At 46.6% G+C, this 19,888-nt stretch overlaps 1 protein-coding gene and 1 long non-coding RNA gene across 5 annotated transcripts in view; one reads left to right on the plus strand and one right to left on the minus strand.

Annotated features, from left to right (window-relative positions):
- The first annotated feature begins 2,037 nt into the window (after positions 1-2,037).
- The window catches only part of LOC149358479 (uncharacterized), a 30,306-nt gene continuing 12,455 nt past the window's right edge, over positions 2,038-19,888 (plus strand). Inside the window, exons 1-6 of one of the 4 annotated variants that reach the window (XM_089570551.1) lie at positions 2,040-2,372; positions 3,394-5,928; positions 8,077-8,172; positions 12,817-12,921; positions 15,125-15,259; positions 17,311-17,998. In XM_089570551.1, the coding sequence (XP_089426677.1) occupies positions 3,494-5,928; positions 8,077-8,172; positions 12,817-12,921; positions 15,125-15,259; positions 17,311-17,314 (2,775 nt within the window). In that variant the 5' untranslated portion in view covers positions 2,040-2,372; positions 3,394-3,493 and the 3' untranslated portion in view covers positions 17,315-17,998. Of the gene's footprint in view, positions 2,373-3,393; positions 5,929-8,076; positions 8,173-12,816; positions 12,922-15,124; positions 15,264-17,310; positions 17,999-19,888 lie in introns of those variants that run through there. The other 3 variants (XM_089570552.1, XR_016288684.1, XR_016288685.1) reach the window with 3 other exon arrangements.
- The window catches only part of LOC149358480 (uncharacterized), a 5,290-nt gene continuing 1,156 nt past the window's right edge, over positions 15,755-19,888 (minus strand). The window contains exon 2 of the long non-coding RNA XR_016288686.1: positions 15,755-16,060. This is a non-coding gene — a long non-coding RNA (uncharacterized LOC149358480). The remainder of the gene's footprint in view (positions 16,061-19,888) is intronic.

The following is a 19,888-nucleotide window of genomic DNA, read 5'->3' on the forward strand; positions in this document are numbered from 1 at the left end:
TAGTACAAACGATTACAATTTTTCAAGGTAGCACCTTTCCGTACCTACACGCTGCTGCCAATGAGTTTTACAGTTTTCGTACACCTCCAGGAACGCCTGGACCGGAATGCTGTTAGCTCCTCGTCACGGCCTGTTAACCACCTCTAACCGTCCGTGATGTTTCCCCTTGGGCGTCGATTTTATTCTCGGGAATAGAAAAAAGTCTGGCGGGGCCAAGTAGAGACTAGGGGGGCTGAGGCAGCATTGCCGCCAAAAAATCGGGGTCCTCATTCACATGATGAAGAAAATCTACCGGTTGGCCTTTTCCTTCTCTGACAACACTCCCGGCACCAACTTCGCGCACGCTTTCCTCATGGATAAGTTTTCTGTCACGATCTCAAAAACTTGGGTTTGAGGAATGCTCGTCATCAGCAATCATTCTGATACTCATTATACGATCACTGTTAAGTAAATGTTTCACTCGCTACACATTTTCGTTGGTCTTGCTGGTCGAAGGGTGTCTGGAGCGGTCGTCTTCCTCCACTCTTTCCTTACCTTCTCGGAACAGCTTGTGCCACTCAAAAAAACACCTGATCTACCTATGGAAGCGTCACGGCCTCCTTAATCATGTTGTGAGTCTCTTTGCCCGTAGATTTACTCAAAATTTGATCGCGTATCACTGATCCAGTAAACGCTCGATGATTCTGCGTGACGAGACGTTTCGACAGGGGTTCACAGTACAAGCGACCTCCTCTCTTCAACGGCCGAGAGCCGACTGCCGATTTTCCCCAGCATTCCCAATATCCCCCTTCAACGATCCTGCACGCGCAGACCACCTCTTGTCCGCCCGTGCGCTCAGGAAAAAATCAGTCCTACTACTTTCAGAACAGACCCTGTATACCTCGCCAAGCAGGGCCCATATGCAGCTAGCGTTTCTGCACATGATCCGTCGGCTTCGGCGCGGCCGTCTTCGCCGAAACGCGTGTAGGTACCTGCGGCCCGCTGCGCCGAAAGAGTTTGCATGGTCAGAGGCATCTCCCGGTCTTCAGCTTTTTCGCTGTATCATTCCAATAAACAAACAGGACTCAGCACTCCTCCTGTGACGCACCTTGCGGAGTTGACCACAAGAAGCGACGGCCGTCAAGATATCGTAAAAAGCGACGCCCGCCAGAATCTTGGTTCGATCCGTCGTACCTCTAAGTGACGGCCGAGTTAGTGCTGACAAGTGCAACATGCGGGTATTTGCGTGAATTAATTCATGAAGTGGAAGTCGTTCCTGCATTCAATGCGCGGCCACGCCAGTCATTCCAAATGAAGCAAATGCAATTCTCGACGAGTGCGGCACTGTTCAAAGTACTTTGGCTATTAAAAGATAGTGCTTGTGAGACTCCTATGAGAAATGTGCAGAGTGGTAGTAGCAGACTACTGAGTTTTAAATTCACAAAAAAAAAAAAAAAAACTTCGTTCCCTTCTTCCACCTTTCAACAGCTAGGTACAGGTTCCAGGCAAGCTTGCTGCGTAAATGACTTCAGGCCAGGCACCGTGCTCGGCACACTTCGAGTGAAGCACCTTCGGATGCTTAGGATCTCAAAAGAACTGTGTGCTTTACTGCATAATTGTGCAGCATTATGGTGGGTTACTCACCACCACAAAGCGCATGAAACACCAATGAAAACGAAACTCAATCCGACGCCTCCTCTATCTACCCGGCATGATTCGGCGTCCTTGGTGGTCCTTGGTGGTCCTTGGTAGTCGGGCGTCCTTGGGACATAGATGTGGAGGTGATGGCGGTGGATGTGGAGTTTTCCTTCCTCCATGTTCCACAGTGTACGCGAGAGCCGGTTGGCAGTGGGCGGGTTAACAAAACGCCGGGACTTTCGCTGCGCTTCCTGTACCCAGAGATGGCGGCCGCTATGACGTCGGTGAAAACTATTTGTAGAGCAGGGCCGCCAGCTTTCCCTCTAGTTAATAGAAACTATTATCACAGTGCCCACACACCAACAAAGGATACCTCGAAACCGACACCATTGTTGGCAATGTTTTCTGAATAAACAAAATAAAATAAAACAAAAATTATTTCAAGTTTATAGTCCCAAGCATAAGATTATGGGCAAGTTAAAATGACGCGTATAAGTAGTTCTTTGTCTTTACCTTATGTTTTTTGCTACTTTTAGCGACTGCGTTAAGAGCCAGCGGCAACAATGAAACAATTACTCTATGTTGCCAGCGTTCCAGCGTTGGCGGTTTGGCGGCTTACATGAAGGCGGCTTACAGAAATACGAAGGATAACGACGACGTTTCCAGCCAGCGTTTCGCTGACAGTATAGTTCACTATAACTGACGTGCACTCGGTTCCTGCAGCCTAGCTCCGGAGCTCTCTCCAGCTGCGTAAGGTGAGCCCAATTCACACTGAAAGCTATAATAGCTTTGTTACTGCGTGGTACAAGTGACCACCTACAAAATTGAGCCAGGATTGCGCCTTTCCATCCCTCAAAACCAAGAGTTAGGCCGCCAGTAATGTTCCCAGTCTAGCCTTATTCGCAGTCTAGACGCTCCGCTGGATTTGAGTAAAGGAAAGACGCACAACTGGCTCACTTTGGTAGTCGACACTTCAATCGTGCCGCGAGACAGAAACGAACGCCGACTAAAAGCGTGTTTCCAGCTAGTGTTCGGGTTTTTCTCTCAGGGCGCGGTTGAGATGTCCGCCGGCAATGCGCCTTTCCCGTCCTCAAATCCAGCGAAGGGTCTAGGCCACTTCTAACAGCGTGGTAAAAACTGGACTGTCTGCTTCGCTTCAAGCAAGCGGGCATTGGAAAGCTGTATTGCATTGATGATGCCTTTCAAACTTTGTCACATAAATATGCTGCTGCTTAACCTTTAACGCCTAGTGCCACGAATTTGCAACGTACGGCTTGCACGCCCCGTGTTCACTTCTGCATGGGGCTTGCATATGTTGGATATCATTTTCGCAGTAGCCAGCATTTTACCATCAAAATATTTGCTGTCACTCTCACAAGTCTGTGTAAAGAAAAGGGCGCACGGATGTGAGACTGATACTTCAAACCATCGTTCAGCAACTGTTCTTCTCTAATTTTCTGGCAGCTTTTGCAGGAAGAATGGGAAGTGTTTTTTATAAAGGCGGTTCAAGGCCTTCAAGTTAGCCTTTCATGTTGCTTGGATTAGGTGCACAAATTGGACCAAATGCCCATTGCTTCATATTCATGCCTTACCGATGTCTCAAATTATAGCAGTGCTACCAAATTTCTTGCATTTGCTCTTAAATGTGGGTACATTAGATACCATAATATGGGGGTAATCTTTCATTTAGATTTCAATGTTTGGGCACGAAAGGCTCGAGCAGGGTCATGGTGCTACAAACGGAACAGAAGATTTTTTTTTTCTTTCTTCTTGTAGGTTCCTGGCCTGACGAAAGTTGTGAGTTGGACACCACTGATTTTGTGTATTACTCTGCTGGCTGGTAGGGACTGTACTGTCATTTGTTGAAAAGACAACCATGCCTCCACGAACTAGAAAGAAGGCCGGGAAGGTCGGCAAAACACAGGAGCGGCCAGCATCCCGCAAGCCTTCACCTCCAAAACTTTCTGTCCGTGCTGCGCGTCTCAGGGTTGTTCCCCTGCCGCTTTCACCACGCTCCAGCAGGCTGTCGTCGGGCAACAAAGCAAGCTCACTTCTCAGTCACAGAAAAGCAACCAAGTCTACGCGCGCATCAGTAGAAGAGAAGCCTCGTGGAGCGGGCGATCAACCCGCTGAGCTGGCAGAGACTGAAGAGCAAGTACCTGACCCTGCCGCTCCAAAACTGCCTCTGGTTCTCAAGCGGAAAAAAAGAAAGAAGGCTCGGAAAGGCAGTAGCTCTGCTCCCAAAAAGAAAGACAAAAAGGCAGGTGCTCCAAGCCAGGTCCTTGCTGCACTTGCCAGTCAGTCAAAAGAAAGTGCAGCTGAATGCTTAGCACTTGAGGGATCTCGAGGGAGGACACTTCCCACAACCTCTGGTTCTGAAGCCATGCCAAGTGATAGAGGACTGACCCCTGTGACACGCTCGAGGTTTATGAAAGAGCAGGGCGTGCAAAGTGCCATTCATGGGGAAATTCGACAGGATGGGCTGAGACCTAGTCCTGACCCTAAACAGCGACGCCCGTTGGACGACGCGCCTGCTGAAAGTGCAAAGTCCAAGCACCGGACAAAGGCAACAGGTGTGGAGTCAGACAAATCTGCCCTTGAAAGTGGCAGAGGTGAAAAGGCCACCACTGAGGCAATGGAGACATTCGAAGTAGGTTCGCGCCAGCCAGGATCAAGCAGAAAGACTTCTAAGCAGAAGGCGGTTACAGTGCATTCTGAGCTTCTGCCGCCTGCAAGTGCTGTACGAATGACCAGAGCATTGTCCAAGTCTTTAGGAGAGCAGAGCTCTAGGAATGCAGTTCCTAGGCATGTTGAAGGGCACCTTGGGAAAGCTGGTCATGCCTCCGAGCATCAGCACCTGTCGCATGGCTCGCTCGCTGATGTTGCTCTAACTGGACGGCGCACAAAGGCTGCATATGCCGAGGGGAGGAAAGCTGACCTTGAAGGCAGTACACAGAGAAAGCCATCGGCAGAACAGGGGCCCCTTTTGGCTGCCACACGTTCAAGAACAGCTGAAACAAGCTCATCTAGCCGCCCGTCAAAGAAAAAGGCTCTTTGGGACAAGCATCCTTCTTCAACCTCTAGTTCTGGTGGCACCAAATCCGTCGTTGCAGCACACTTTAGGTCCCCGAAAGAGCGGAGCATGAGGATTCCTGTTTCGGAACAGGCTGAGCAGCATGCCTCAAAGCAGCGACATCTGCCCGATGATGCTCAAGCCGAAGGCCTCGTTTCGAGAGAACCGAAGAATATGGCAGGTGTGGAGTTGCAGCATCTTGTCCTTGAAAGCAGAGGGCATAGGAAGGCAGCAACAAGTTCGTCTTTCACGCCTGCCAGTTCGAGAGTGACTGTCAAGACAGGCTCCCGACAAAAACTGGCCAAAAGGACATCTGACGGTAAAAAGGCTCCAGTGACCACAAAGTCGCCACTGCATGTGAGCACTCGACCAGACACCAAGGCACTCTCAACATCTCTAAACAAGCAGAGTGCAAGCAGGGTGGAGAAAGCTGAGCAATCTGGTCGCTCTTCAAAACAGCAGTGCCGTTCAGGGGATGATGGAGCTGCCGGCATTTCTGGGGCGAGACGGCGGGTGACAGTGCCGGTAGATGTGGAGGGGATGAGCCCTTTACACCTGCCTGTCTTTGAACTTAGTAGGCTTACTCGGGCATCGGCACCGCCTTTGACCCCACAATCTGCACAGCTGGCGATGACTGCAGTGGACGTGGAGGACATCAGTTCTTTGTGTCCGCCTGTCCTCGAAAGCACCAGAATTAGCCAGGTGCGTGCGAGACGTTCACCTCGCGACCAGGCGGGGAAAGAGAAAAAGAGTTACAAGTCTCCCCACCGTTGGAAGCGCCACTGGCCTGCACCGTGGGGAGAGTGGCTCGCTCTGGACTCCATTCATGAAGGAGAAAAGGAACCTTCTCGTCGCAACAGGTCACCTAGTTTGGAACGGCGAGGAAGTGCTTCCCCAGTGCCACCCGGTCCTGTGGCTTCGGATGCTAGTGTGGCCGAGGGAGGAAGTGACATTGGCGATTCAGTCACACCATGGTACGAGCAGATGTTTGGCAAGCGTGGCACAGGAGAACCTCACACGGCCTTCAACAAAGAGCCCGGTGAAGATGACGACAGAGAGTCTTTGCACTGGATGGCAGATTATAAAGTGTCATCTTGTCACTCCAGTGACAGTTCACTGGAGCTATTATCGATAGAAAGTGACGACGACGTGATGAATGCATTTGAGAACGATTACAAGTTCGCAAAGCTTGCCAGGCAATCCGATCACAGTAGACAGTCGCACCAAGAGGCACAGCGGTGAGTTTTTTTTTTTTGTTATGTTATGTTTTCTTCTCATCTATGCCTACACCTGAATGAAGTGTATGCTAATGCCAGTAATGGTAATTTAACGTTCAGTAACTGTTTCGAAGCTATTCCCATGCTGATCATTGTTGCTTGAGTTGCATTCACTGCTGAACAAAGGCCTTAATGCCCTGTCTGCTATTAGCCCTCTGTGCACCCAATAACAGCACTGTGAGAGGAAAAGAAGGAAAGAGTAGAAAGGCAGCTTGGACCACAGAATAGTTTGAGTCTGAATTTCGAGCTAAATTAAGAGGACGCTGATGTAGCTAACAGGACGAGAGAACCAAACTGCTGGGGCTAACTGAGGATTGGATGTTGCAGTGGGTTTGGGAAGCTCGCTTTGGTTGATTGGCCTCAGCTGGCTCAATGCTCGCTGCTGCTTGCCCTTACTTTCATTGAATCGTGACGGCATAATCGCGGTGACAGACTGTTTGTTGCGTAAGGATAAAGAAGAAGATGCGTCGGATGATTTGAAAAGACGAAGACGAGGTGACAGTGTTCTCGAGAGTTTTTGCCAGCGCAACGCTTGTGTGTCTTTTGCCGACCTGATCCGAGACTGCTGCCGTTGCCGTTGCCGTTCCCGTCGCCCCAGTACCTCGTAACAAACCCCCCGTTACAGTTGGGGTGGCTTGTGCATGTGAAACAGGAAATAAACTGCACCGCAGCATCCTGCTGCATGGTGTATTATGTCTATTCCCGACATTCTAGCGTTGTTCAGGAGATGTTGCACTTTGAGAGCTTCGCAGTGCGAACCAGGCAATAGTGCAAGTGCATTGGGCTCGGAAACATGATACCTTTGAAATATTAGTTGTCTCTGAAAGAATAGAAAAGTAGTACTGAGTGATTTGGCATGGTAAAGAGCTGCAAGAAGTGACAAGCATGGGGTGGAAAATTGGTGTACGCTGTTACTTGGTCTTCTCCCCAGTCGAGGCGGAGCACATAACCGTAGATATAGGTCAGGGTTTCTGTGTGACAGTCTGACACTAGCTGTGTGTTCCGTCTACCAACTTGCAATGCACCTCTTCTCTCTCTTGAAAATGCACCAGTGATGTTTTGTTCTACGCATCGTCAGCAAAATATATCTTGCTTCTTTGCATTCCTGTGGCAACATTTGGATTGTGTTTTCATAAAGTTTATTCTCCCTCTCACGATCTTTGCAAACCAGAGAGAGGTGTGGAGGCTCAATTCAGTTGGCATATGGATGCAGGATTTGCAAGCAAAATCGTTGTGTTGCGCTTTGAATTCTTCTTTGGTGGGCTGGCTTAGTTTACTGTGTGGGAATATGCACTGATGTAACAGTGGCGGTCATTTTATGGTGTATGTAGCATTGCCAAAGGCTGCAAGCATTTCTCATTCGCTTATCGCCACCTTCTCCGATATGCAGTGCTGATGCTGCATGCTGTGCCACAAAATATTGCCCTTTTCATCACATGAGTGCCGCAGATACCGAGTTCTGAATAATTTTGCGCGCACCTAGTTCAAGATAAAGTTGCTTGGCTTAAATTGGAGCAAGCAGTCAATGCTTTTTGTGCTGTCACGTGTCACGACACTTCTCTACAAGGTGGTGTTGTGGCGACGAAGTTTCATTCTAATTGCAAGCAGGCCTGCTTTCATCGTTGTTCTCATCGTTAGCCCAGTTACATCCAATGCTGGACGAATGACTCTTCATGAACATGCAATAAGCCCAGCCCTGTCCTATGCCAGCTGCACCTACCCTATCTCTGTGAATTTCTGAATACTGTCTCCCCACATACCTTACTGTCTGTTGCACCATGCTATGTTTTCCTTTCTCTTATAGCACCTTTGATAAATGAAACCGGTGTGCAATTTTATCTTTGACAGTTGCACCGATGTGCACAGGACTCCACTATATCGTTGGCCCCTGTGCACCGCGCTGCTTTCAGGGCAACTTGGGCGTAAGTTTATCGAAGGTGCCATTAGAATCCACTCTGCTACCCAAATGAACCGTCTATAGTTATGTTCTCCACATTGCATATTGTGCCCATTCCCACTTCTTGCTTTCAGCTCGAATAGCAAAAGTGTCCTGGAGGTATTTTTTGATCTCACCCCAAGTAACTGACTTGCATGGCTTCCTCCCGACAGCTTGGAACGTCGTCGCAAGGATACTCGAAAAAGAGTGCAGCAATTCCTGTCGGGTATCAGAGTGACAGAGGGGGCATTTGAAGCCTTCGAGCAGTGGTAAGTAGAGAAAGATTGGGGAGAGATTACAGGGAGGCTAGAGGCACTCTTAATCTCCAGACATGGCTGATTGTTGCGTCAAGCGGACATCGCTAGTTGTTGCAAAAATAAGTTTGTGAAGCACGTTCACTTACAGTGGAATTTCTCGGTGGTCGGAGTTTCTTTGAGATGTCCGTTTTTTTTTTCACATTGTCTGATGACTGATAGTTTCCCTTTGTGCCTTGTGATAGGTCTTTTACACTCGCCATCATAAGTTTATGCAGCATTATTTTGCAAGAGGAATTTAATTTCTTCACGCCAAGCAAGCATTCTTCAAAATTTAGTGGCACACTGTGCAAAGTGTCCACTCGGAGTTTGGCTGCACGCACCTAGTATTCTAGTTTGCATATTGGCAGTGATAAAATCATGCTTTTTCCCTTGCATTGCGTTCCATAACTAACATTTTGACTGTGGCTGTACGCATGAGTGTTTTGTTTGCCGTTTGTAATAAGTAGGGCCCGGAAATTTAGGCACTAAAGAACCCCGAAATAGGCAGGCATCTAGGCTCTGAAAAATATTGAAATAGGCGCTATAAAGCAAAAATAGGCGCTTTGAATAATACTCTTTACTCATAAGTACAAGATGAGTACGTCAAGCACGGAGCGTACGCAGTCCTCAACTGAAGCAATAAAGCGCATTCTCAGGTTTTAGAACTTGAAGCTCCTTCGGTTTTCGCTAAGCATAGCTTTGTACTTTAAAAGGCTTCTTTTGACATCACATGAACTTAGTGGCACAAGCCTAAAACATAAGAGTTGATAAAGGGTTAGGCCTTCAGGTGATGTGGCCGTATCGTCTCCGCGTAGAAAGTCTCTGATTTGGGAAATTGTTTCTAGGCATCTATTTTTTTCTACCAATTGCTGCACCTTCGTAGAAGCAGTAGCGCCCTTTCCTTCCAGTCCCCGAAGTGCTGCGGTACTTCTGCCACTACCTTCAGCGATTCATCTGTTGAGAGTCCAGCCTTTTCCAACTTTGTCATTCTTTCCGACAATGTTGAGAAGATTGCACATACACAGACAGAATGTCTTAAAATTGAAAAACGGCACCGAGGACCGTAGTGCCGGATTTAGGCATTTATAGGCAAAAAGTGGGGTTAAATAGGTAGTATTTCCTAAAAAATGACAAAAAGGCAGGCAAGTGCAAAAATCCCCCGTTTAGGCATTTATAGGCATGTTTAGGCAAATGCCTAAATTTCCGGGCCCTAGTAATAAGTATGTGAATGTGTAGCTTTTGTCAAAAGCTTAGAGGCCAAAGGCTTTTCTTCTGAGCCATGCTGTGTGCCCCACTGTGCACCACAAATGTTAAAAACATCTTGAAGGTGAGAGGAACTCCTGTCCTTGCCCCCCTACTCTTTAAAAAGATTTTCTTTTAATGAAGTCTGAGTTATGTGGTCTTCAGGGAGCCTGTTTTTTTTTTGTGTGCTGATCCAAAATATGTTATGCAAGTCTTTTGAAGAGAGCTTATTAGAACTTTAGCTGCAGCACACTTGCTGAAATGCATGCCATTGGTTTGTCTTGACATCTGAAATTATCATCCCGCCTATTATAGTACTTGAGTTATAGGCTCTTTACCTTTGAGGAAGGCTGTACATATCGCATGCTTGTGACAGATTTTCACAAACCTGACATCCTGCTGCAGCAGCGCCGAAAAGCAGTTCACAAGGAGAATCTATGCACATTGAACCATGTCGTTAATTCCACAGGTTGGATTCTAACCCAGGAATTTCTTGTGGGAAGCAAGCACGAAACCTCACAGCCATGATGAGTGCCGTGTTACTTAGTCTGTGCAGCAAGGCACGAGCAGTGGCAGAGGAATTTCCCATTACATCATCCTAGGTGGCATGAGCGAACAGAAAGCCACCGTGGTGGCTCAGTGGTTATGGTGCTCGGCTGCTGCACCGAAAGGCGCAGGTTCGATCCAGGCTGCAACGGTCGAATTTCGATGAAGGCGGAATTCTGGAGGCCCGTGTACAGTGCGATCACCAGGTGGTCAAAATTTCCCGAGCCCTTCGCTAAGGTGTCTCCATTGCCTGAGTCGCTTCGGGACGTTAAATTTCTATTAACCAAACCAAACTAACAACAGCATGAGCGAACAGAAGGTGGATGACGTATACAAACTCTGCCTCTTTTGACGTCATGGAAAGCTACCGTGTGCTTGCTTTAAAACCTCTTGGTGTGTCGCCCAGTCTCATTGGCCTTGTGCCATACATGGACCAGGCAAACAAATAACAGTCAGACAAACAAACAAACAAGTAAATAAATATAAAGAAGAAAATGAACTAATAACAATAATAAAAACAATTTTAAAGAAAATTAAAAGGTGTTGGCAAAAGCCCACAAAAGGTGTTTGCAGTGGTGTGAAATATAGCCAAGCAGTCGTTAGTCCTAACTTATTCAAACCTTGCTGTTGCAAAGCATGACCTGTAATTATTTTGGTCCAAGCAGTAGAGAGAGAGCATAGGATCATAACTTTCACACTCTTGTAAAACACTTGCATAACCGCAGCAGCGTAGTTCTTATTCTTGCTGTGCAAGGTGATTTGCTTGGACTAGAAGGCCCTTCGCGAATACTATCAGCTATTTATAAACATCACTGAGCAGACATAAATATTGGTCGCATTTCAGGCACGAACAATTTTGTGTGTGCTGCCCTTCTAAAATGCATACAAGTATGGTGATATGCATAGTGCTTTGTTACCCATAGGAGGGGGGTGGCTGATGTAATGATTTCATTCGAATTCCCCTTCATTCAGATTCTTTTTGCGCTTGATTATTGCCCCATACTCTCGCTTGCACTGGAATTTGTCGGTGGGTGGTAAAAGAAAGAGAACGGACTGGAAAGAATTGTATCGCAAGAGCCTTGCATTCATCAACATGCCTTCCACTGCTTAAGAGCAAATAGAGAGCACCATCAATTGCTCTAAGAAAGTCTCCTCATTGTTTTCACTTTCTGCCTGTATTCTTGACTAGAAATCTGTAGTATCCATATTTAAAGTATGACGTGAGTAAGGCAATTTATGAGCCCGAAAAAGACGTGCAAGAGTGCAGCTTTATGGGTTAAAACTCAAGCGACCGTGGCTGGCAAACTTTTCTTGTTTGTTTTCTGTTTGATGCAGCATGACTGTTGCCAGATATTGCTCAACTGTAGTGCTAAAATGCAAAAAGTTTCATTCGCCCATTGTACAAGGGTCTTCATTGTTGACGCCGTTAATTTTAAATAGTCCCCAAAGCTCACATGGACCACATTGCTTTCATGCCATTTGTTTTCAAATGCAAGACAGCGATATTTTATGCGTTTATACCCTTGAGAATGAAAGACTTACGCACAAGGCTGCCACCCTCGGAAACAAGCACAGGTTTATCCTGAAATTTTGAAACAAGCGTGATTCTATGTAGGCTGCCCGGAGAGAGTCCTCCGCATCACCTCCATATTGGATTACTTTAGCTACTTGGCAACAGTCTTTCTTGGCAATGAAGGGAAGGGGTCGTAACGACGGTGCCGCTGACCACCTAGAGCATCGCTCTTTCCTGGGCAGCTTCGCTCCATCGCTGGTATAGGTGGCCATCTATAGACACTACCTGTAACAAGATGTGCCTAGTGCGCTCGTAATGGAGAAACATTTTTTCCTTGACTTTCTAAAAGGTGGCAGTTGTTCTATTAGAAGTACGCCTTACTTAACAGATACTGACAATATACAACGTTTTAGGAGAGAAATAAAAACTGCAAGCGTGGGCTGAATTCTGCTGCTTAGGAAGAAAGGGCGTGTTTAGACTCTGCAGCTTGTGCTGTCGACAGAAAAAGTTGTCACTGAGTATAGAGCACGCAAATTGCCAATAGAGTGTAAAATTGAGGTTTAACTACCATTCCATTTGTAGACATTAATAAATCTTTTTGTTTCTCAGCATTTGTTGGTTCACTGTATAAACACTTACCTTCAGGCTCATATTTTTTTTCTAATCTATCGGCTGTACAACATATATAGCAGTGGGCTCTTAATTCAAACAGCCAGTTCAGTTGAACTGAGGCTTTGGTCCCATCAAAATTAAGCTTTTTATTATTTCTTGCATTATTTTTTGCTCCTTGACTTGAGACTGCAGCCAGGGTCAGGAAATAAATGCTTTCTCTCTCCCTCTCCAGACAATCCAAGCTATTGGTCCCATTCACGTTCGGTTTAGCCACCGCAGTGGCCCAGTGGTTATCGTGCTCCGCTGCTCACCCAAAAGACGTGGGTTTGATCCGGTCGCGGCTGTCCTATTTCAATGGAGGCGAAATCCTAGAGGCCCATGTACTGTGCGATGTCAGTGCACATTAAAGAACCCCAGGTGGTCGAAATTTCCGGAGCCCTTCGCTACAGCCTCCCTCATAGCCTGAGGCACTTTGGGACGTTAAACCCCACAAACCAAACCAACTATCATGTTCATTTTATTATAAGGTGACTGTGTTTGTTCGTGTGTTTTTAAGCAAATCTTTAGTTCGCTGTCAGCATTTGTCTTGCACACATTTTTAATCTATCAGTGCTGTTTTTCACTGGTGCCAACTCGACCGTTTTTTTTTTTTTACTTGTTGGTGTCGGGGCAAACCAAGCATCTTTTTTCCGCTTTTCTTACAGTGAGGAGATGATGATGAAGCGTATGCAGCAGTCGGTGGAGGCCCTGGCCAAGCACGCTGGCCGCCAGAAGGTGGAGGACCTGGACATCATCACCTTCATCCAGAGGTACAGTTGCACCTTGCTTTCGTACGTAACGGATCACTTTAGTCTGAGCTGTGCATATTCTCCGGAGACATGTCCATTAGAAAATTTGTTCATTGTATTGGACAGTGCAGCCTCGGGCTCAGCAGAAATGGAAGGAGGTTGGGTGGGGAAAAAAGGCCCAAAAGTGGCATTTTCCCCTTCCTCTTCAGAAGCTCTCCAAGAGGTGGGAGCCCAGTGTGAGTGCACGTTACGGCGGTGGTCAAGGAAAGCAGATGGCTTTGTGTCCGTCTACACCGGCATTGAGGCACTTTTAAGCACTTCGTAGTGCTCGCAGCTTTGCAACCAACATGCATGCGTCGGCATTGAAGCGACGAAGGGACTCTGTTTTACCTGTATGCTTCAAAAATGTTGAGTGTGTCTCAAAATTGGGCATTTCTTGGCACACAGCCCAAAGTTGGAACACTAAAAGACATTTTGATTATCTTCTGCAACCTAAATTATATCCTAAAATGTTCAAATGAAATCGGGGACACGATTTTGCATACTGGGGATACCTGAAGGACACTGTACCATTAAAGGGGTGAGAAGAGGATTGTAGAGGGAGGCTGGCATGGACAGCCATATTGTACTTGGGAACAAAGAGCTGCCTAAGGGGCGCGCACTGTTCAGAGCAGAAGTTCGCGAGCTATACAAACAGCCAAGCATTGCTGTCTACTACATTTCACATGTTGGCTTTATACTTGGAGGGGTGTCTGTCTAACTGGGACCACATTCTCCTTGGGTCATCTGTGGCTCAGTGCAGTTGTGGCTGGAATAGTACAGGTCATGCTTTGGCAGTCAAACTCCTCACATGTGCTACCCAAGAAAAACTGAGCAGTGTTTGATACTTTTACATGTAAATGCTACCTCTGTGCTTGCAGAAAAGCGCAGTGAACTAAAGTGTTCTCCGGCCAGGGTCAAAGGCAGCACTGTGCATTGGAGCAAAAGCGTACGACATTAGGGTACAGACAGTCACGGGATAGAATCATAGGAAAGGAAAAATAGTTCAGTGCCTTCAGGTAGCTTCATGAACACTAAGGAGGAGTCCATTGTGGCAGGGATAGGGGGGATGATGTACGGAAAGAAATGTGCACGGGCCAGACATGAGGTACCATGTAAAGTGGTGTTCGGGGCGGCAGCAGTGCATGCTGCATACAGTGAGTAGCGGCCACGATACGCAACAGAAATCATCATACTACCTCTGTGCAATGTGAGGAAAGCGGGGCTGTTGCCATCATATCCAGATGGCAACTGCACAACATGTCTTTTATAGCATTCTTCACAAAACAAACGCAGCTGTCGCTTCTGCAGCCTGGGTGCCATTCGACGTCGGAGCAACGGGCTGCTCCAAGCATCCTTTTAAGTTGGTTGCTTTGTCTAAATCTGCTCTTCAAGCTATGTATTTTTTTGTATACTGTGCCCAGTGTCACCCTACACCGGTCCTTGCTTCCTGCTCCCCTCTTTCTTTCCCCCTCCCTGCCCCTTTTTATTTCCGCTGGCCGCAGCTCAGGTGCTTCTTGCTACGATGGCAGATGCCGCGGCCAGCAAAAATATTTTCCTACCTTTTTGTATTTTACAATAAACCACTAATAATAAATCTGCTGCCTATTCCCCCCAAGTGTCTTGCACCTCAAAGCAAGACTTGCTGTAAAAGCTCGTTAATTTGAACTTCAAGGGACTGGGGAGAATGTTCAAATCTTCGAATTATCCGAGAGTTTGAATTATCAAATGACAGCGCAAAAACTACTAAGAACTGCTTGCATCATGGTAAATTTATTTGGGGAAAGACAGGGCATTGGGTACTTTATTTTGAGGTGAGAACAGTTGCTTTGGGACGTTAAACCTTCATAAAACCATAAACTATTATGTAGCTGCAAACTTGGCAGCAATATTAAATGCCATCTGGTAGTGTCACTTGTGATGTACAATCAGTGATGTGGTCATGCGTTGTGACTATGCATGTGGCCGGTGGGATGCAAAGGCTTAACACTGAAAATCTACTTTTCCTTGGATCTGAAGAGGATATAACACTATTTTCTGATTCAAGCTTTAAACTGACCTAATGTAAGTTCTGTCTAATTCATGTTCAGATTTTTTTTTTTCCTTGACCAAAGGCTAACAGACCTGTTTTTCCAAGGATAACAAGTTAGTGAATGGCCCGACTTCTTTCACTGTGCACCTGCAGGTACCTAGGCACGTCAGATCCAACAAAGCTCATGGCCCTGGCCGAGGAGTTGCTGCCTCGCGAACAGTGTCGCCGCCTTTTCCCCCCCACCTCCAATGCCCTTCTCACCGGAAATGCTGGGAAACCCTCGCAGTGGTGAGCATGATCATGCATTGTGCTGAGGTACTGCAGCCCTTAATTAAGCACAGATCCATAAGGAGAGAGAAAATGAGGACGTTGTGACAGTGGTGAAAATTAAATGGCTTGATCTCGGGCACCTTCTTCTTCTTGGCTATGGCAGTTGGCTGCTGAGCCCGAGTACTTGAGATAAAATCCCAGCTGCAGTGGCGGTGAAATATAAAGGCGCCCATGTGCACAGTGCACGCTGGAGAGCCCCAAGTAATTGGAATTAATCCAGAGTCATCCGCTATGGTGCATCTCACAGCCCACATGCAATTTTGGTACACCTAACACCACATGTACCAATGCCATACTGTTTAATCTTTTTTTTTCTTTTTCGGATTTGCATGCCAAACAAAGGTGTGAAGTGTTTAGTGTGTGTTGTTCTTCTGTGTGGTGTTTTTTGCCCTCTGAGGTGAGAACAGACATTTAGATGAGGGTGGGTGAACAAAAGTAAAATGAGTTATAACATGGCTGGACATGGTCTTTATTGGGTCTCTTCGATTTGGCTGCACTCGCTGCACGAGTTCCGTGAAGATCTGTGGTGGCACCACCAGTGTGCAGCGTCAGTTCAAGCAGTTCAAACGCAGCTTGGCACTAGCAATTACTCGAGTGAGGCTTAGTCGCCTGCTAGCTTTGCCGTCGCCACCAAATTGCAGCCAGCTGCGTGCCACCGACATCAACGGCCTCCAAATTCCCGAACCACATAAAGAATTTCCAAGCAGCAGATCACTGTAAAGTGTCTCCATGAACCAGCCCCAAGAAATCGTCATTTCACTGAAAAAAAAAAAAAAAGTTGCATGTTTACAAGCAGACGATTTACAGATATGCATTGAAATGCTGCCCATGGGGCTTGACTTGACTGCTTGAGTTTGCTGTTGTGATGTCACAAACAGTTACTCATCTCCTCCTTTCAAAAATGAACTGTCAGTGTCATATCTTCTCCGCTTCCCTGACCCACACTTGGGCGCCGCCATATTGCTGCACTGCAGCTGCACTTCCACGTCGGAGAGTGCAAGCCAGCCAGGAACCCATGCTGCACTAGGCTGGCACTTTTGCAAAGTGAACACTGAAGTGCAGCGTGCATGCACTGCACTGGCAAAAGGAATGAGAAAGTGCTGCACTCTTTGAACTGGTGCAGAAGGTAGAGCCGAATCGAAGAGACCTATTAATGATTTTGAAGGATCCGGTGCTGGCATTGCGGTCACTCATACAAAAGGCTGCTCCGCTCGCAAAAAAAGACTGATGAAAGGTCTCATTTCAAGCTTGCTCTGGGTGAAGGGTGGCTTTTTCAGGAAATGTTGTGAGCACATGCAAGTAGGATGACTGGCATGGGAGAAAGGTAAAGTACGATATGAGGAAAGATGGGCGATGTTATGCAAGTACGAAAGCTGACGTTTTTCAGTGGAAAAACGCTAAAGTCGTCCCACGTGCTGTGCTATGCCAGCGCTCGTTAAACCCCCCAGGTGGTCTAAATTGATCCGCACCCCTACATTATGGAGTCCCTTATAGCGCATATGTCGCTTTGGAAGTTAAACCCAACAATTAATCATTACAAGGATCTAATGCAAGTTTGCGATAGAATTTGATTAGCAGAGGCAGCTGCGTAATTATGTGATATGACTAGTTTAAATCATCAGGTATATGAAAGACACTAAGGTATATACTTGTAGGAGTTAATGAAAGAATAGCCTAATTATGTAGGCCATAGCCTAGTGCAACCTACCTCCCTTTGCTCATTAAACTTATATTTTCCTGCAATATCTGTATGAATGCCTTTGTCTGGGGGCTTTGTCCTGGTATGTCACAGCATTTGCATGCTGATCAAAGACTGCGTTACTGATGTGGGCGTGTGTCGCAAGAAACACGGCCAGAGAAGGTTGCACGAATAGGTTGGCCATAGCTGGCACAGGATGTAAATGGACTGATGATTATGTGGAGCAGGGCATCTAGGCTGCTTCCTTCATGTGCCTTCAAACTGTCGCAGCTTGTTTTTCTAAAATGAGTCATCGATACTTTTCCTGCAGGTGATGCCACAGTGGTCGCACTTACGACACATGCACAACAAGTCTGTCACACCCCTCCCCTTGTGAGATGTGCTTCTGTGCAGAATGGTTGGCTGCTGTCATGTTTATCAATCAACGCTCTTCCCATTTGGCTCGGTGACTGTATGCTAGGAGGCCACAACAGGCACCGCTGTGCAGGTTACTTCAGTGTTATGCTGCACCAACTCGAATTTGCATCGTTGTGTAGAATATAGTAGTATGTTTTCCTCTATTGCTTTTTTTTTTTACCGTTTCTTGCTGTGCAAGTGTACACTAGACATAGGCCCACAGTGTGAGCATATAAACCACTCTTTCATGATTAAAAAAATGTTCAGTTTTAATCACATTTTTAGTGTTTCCTTGAAAAGCAATTTATGTTAAGGTAATGTGAATTATTTATTTATATTTATTACTTGTTTTTGCTGTTGCATTTGTGCTCTGCCTGATGTAATATCATTCATTGTATTGTTCACCTATGTTATGTATTGCCTTTTGTTTCAGTGTCAAGTTTGTCACATTTTTATGTAGTTTTTTCTTTTATTCTCTTATTTGTGCTCTGACAATAATAAATGTTGCAAGAAAAAATTGTTCATGGACAAAGATTTTCGATTGTATCATTGGTAGTGGAACAACAACCCCAGACAATGTCATGGGCAGAAAGGCAAGCTGGTGGTGCACTCGCTCCAGTAGGGCAGTTTGTTGTTGGAGTGTTGCTGCATTCTTACTTGCTAATGTTGCTAGAGCGTGACTATTGTATGCATTGTGCCACGTGAATGCAACATGACGTAGCAAAGTATTGTACGAACATGTTTAGATTAAGGGCCTGGGAACATTAGGAAATTTCAAATACTGAATGGAATATCCTCCTATTTGAATGAATAAAATAGTGTAGGCTCAAAGTTATCTGAAACAAATCGAACATGTACTCAAGTTTTTAATTATTTTCCAATAATTGGCACGAAGTTAGAATTAGGCCCACCATGGTGGCCCTGACCCGAAAGACGCGCTTTCGATCCCGGCCGCGGCGGTCGAATTTCTATGCAGGCAAAATTCTCGAGATAAAAAGAATTATTGTGCCATTTCCTTTCCTCAAAAAGCCTTGCTTTCAAAGGGCAAGGCATCAAACGCGGTGGCGTACAGAGATAAAAGAATTACTGCGCCATTTCCTTTCTCAGCAAGGCATCCCGCGGAACCGGTAGTGGTGGTGTTCCTTCCTTCCTGTACAGTGCGGTTCAGGTGTCCACCGAGGTGACAGAGAATTACTGCCTAATTTCCTTTCCTCAAAAAGCGTTGTGTTCAAAGGGCAAGACATCGCGCTGAACGGGTGGTGGCGTGGACTGCCTGGCAGCGCTACAACACGCTGTCGCCAACACGCTGTCGCGTTCCACTCAAGGCGAAGCTTAAGCGTCATTAATCAGCAGTTAATTAGTAATTAGTCACTAATTCGGCACGTGTACTGTGCGATGTCAGTGCACGTTAAAGAACCCCAGGTGGTCGAAATTTCCGGAGCCCTTCACTACCGGCGTCTCTCATAGCCTGAGTCGCTTTGGGACGTTAAACCCCATAAACCAAACCAAACCAAGTTAGAATTAGGCCTGCCATTTTTCTTCCATGGCTATTCAAAAGAGGGAGAGAGAAAGACAGGTCTGTCAAAAAGTAAAAAAACTCTGCCTCTCCCGTAACCGAGAGTAGAGTAAGCATGAAATGTTTTCGGGCATAACGCATATTTTGGTTGTAGATGGTACTAGTCAAAATCTTGAAATGGCTCTAGTGTTCACCACACATAGTGTGCACTGGTCCATGTGGACGCAATCGTTTCCTGTGAGTGTCTGGGGAATCCCTTCCCCCCTGCCTCGTCAGCTGTATCCAGTTTCTGTTTCTGTTGTAATGGTTGTTTTCATTCCTCTGTTATTTGTACCACTTTGACTATGTGACAGTGGTGACGTCACCACTGGATTATGTCACACATAATTGATGGCGAAGTAATGACAAATTACTAAATAGTGACTAATTACTGATTAATGACTAAACACTAAACACTAATAAACTGCTAATTAATGACGCTAAAGCTTCGCCTTTAGGAGTGGAACACGGAACGCCACCACCCGTTCAGCGCGAAGCTACCGGCGCTTGTATGCCGGTCCTGTAGGAGGGCTTAGAGAGTCTCGTTAAATCTCGTAGGGTACCCGGATGCTCTCGTTTCAGTGCCCGGATGAGTGGAATTCAGTGCCCGGATGTTGGCTCTCGGTCTCGGCGTGACGTCACCACACTGCCGACAACGGGAGCTAAAAGCATTTCATGCTTAAAAACGGGGACCATACATGCCGTTTACCATATGCTGCCGCAATTTGTACGCGCGGTATGGAGAGGGTGCAAAATGTGCAGCATGCACACAAAGCTGTTTTATTGCGAAGTCGGCGTGGTCCCAGCGGTAGCCACGGAGGGGCGCAGCAGGTCCCAGGCAGTAAGAGAGGGGACTGCGTTGATTTGGAGGAAAGGAAAGGCGCCTTACGAACTCTGTGGTTTAGTGGACATCCCAATAGCCCTTTAAGCTGATTCC

Source organism: Amblyomma mixtum, chromosome 2 (genome assembly GCF_055824585.1).
Source record: "Amblyomma mixtum isolate Tamu chromosome 2, ASM5582458v1, whole genome shotgun sequence".
In the NCBI taxonomy this organism is placed as follows: Eukaryota; Metazoa; Arthropoda; class Arachnida; order Ixodida; family Ixodidae; genus Amblyomma; species Amblyomma mixtum.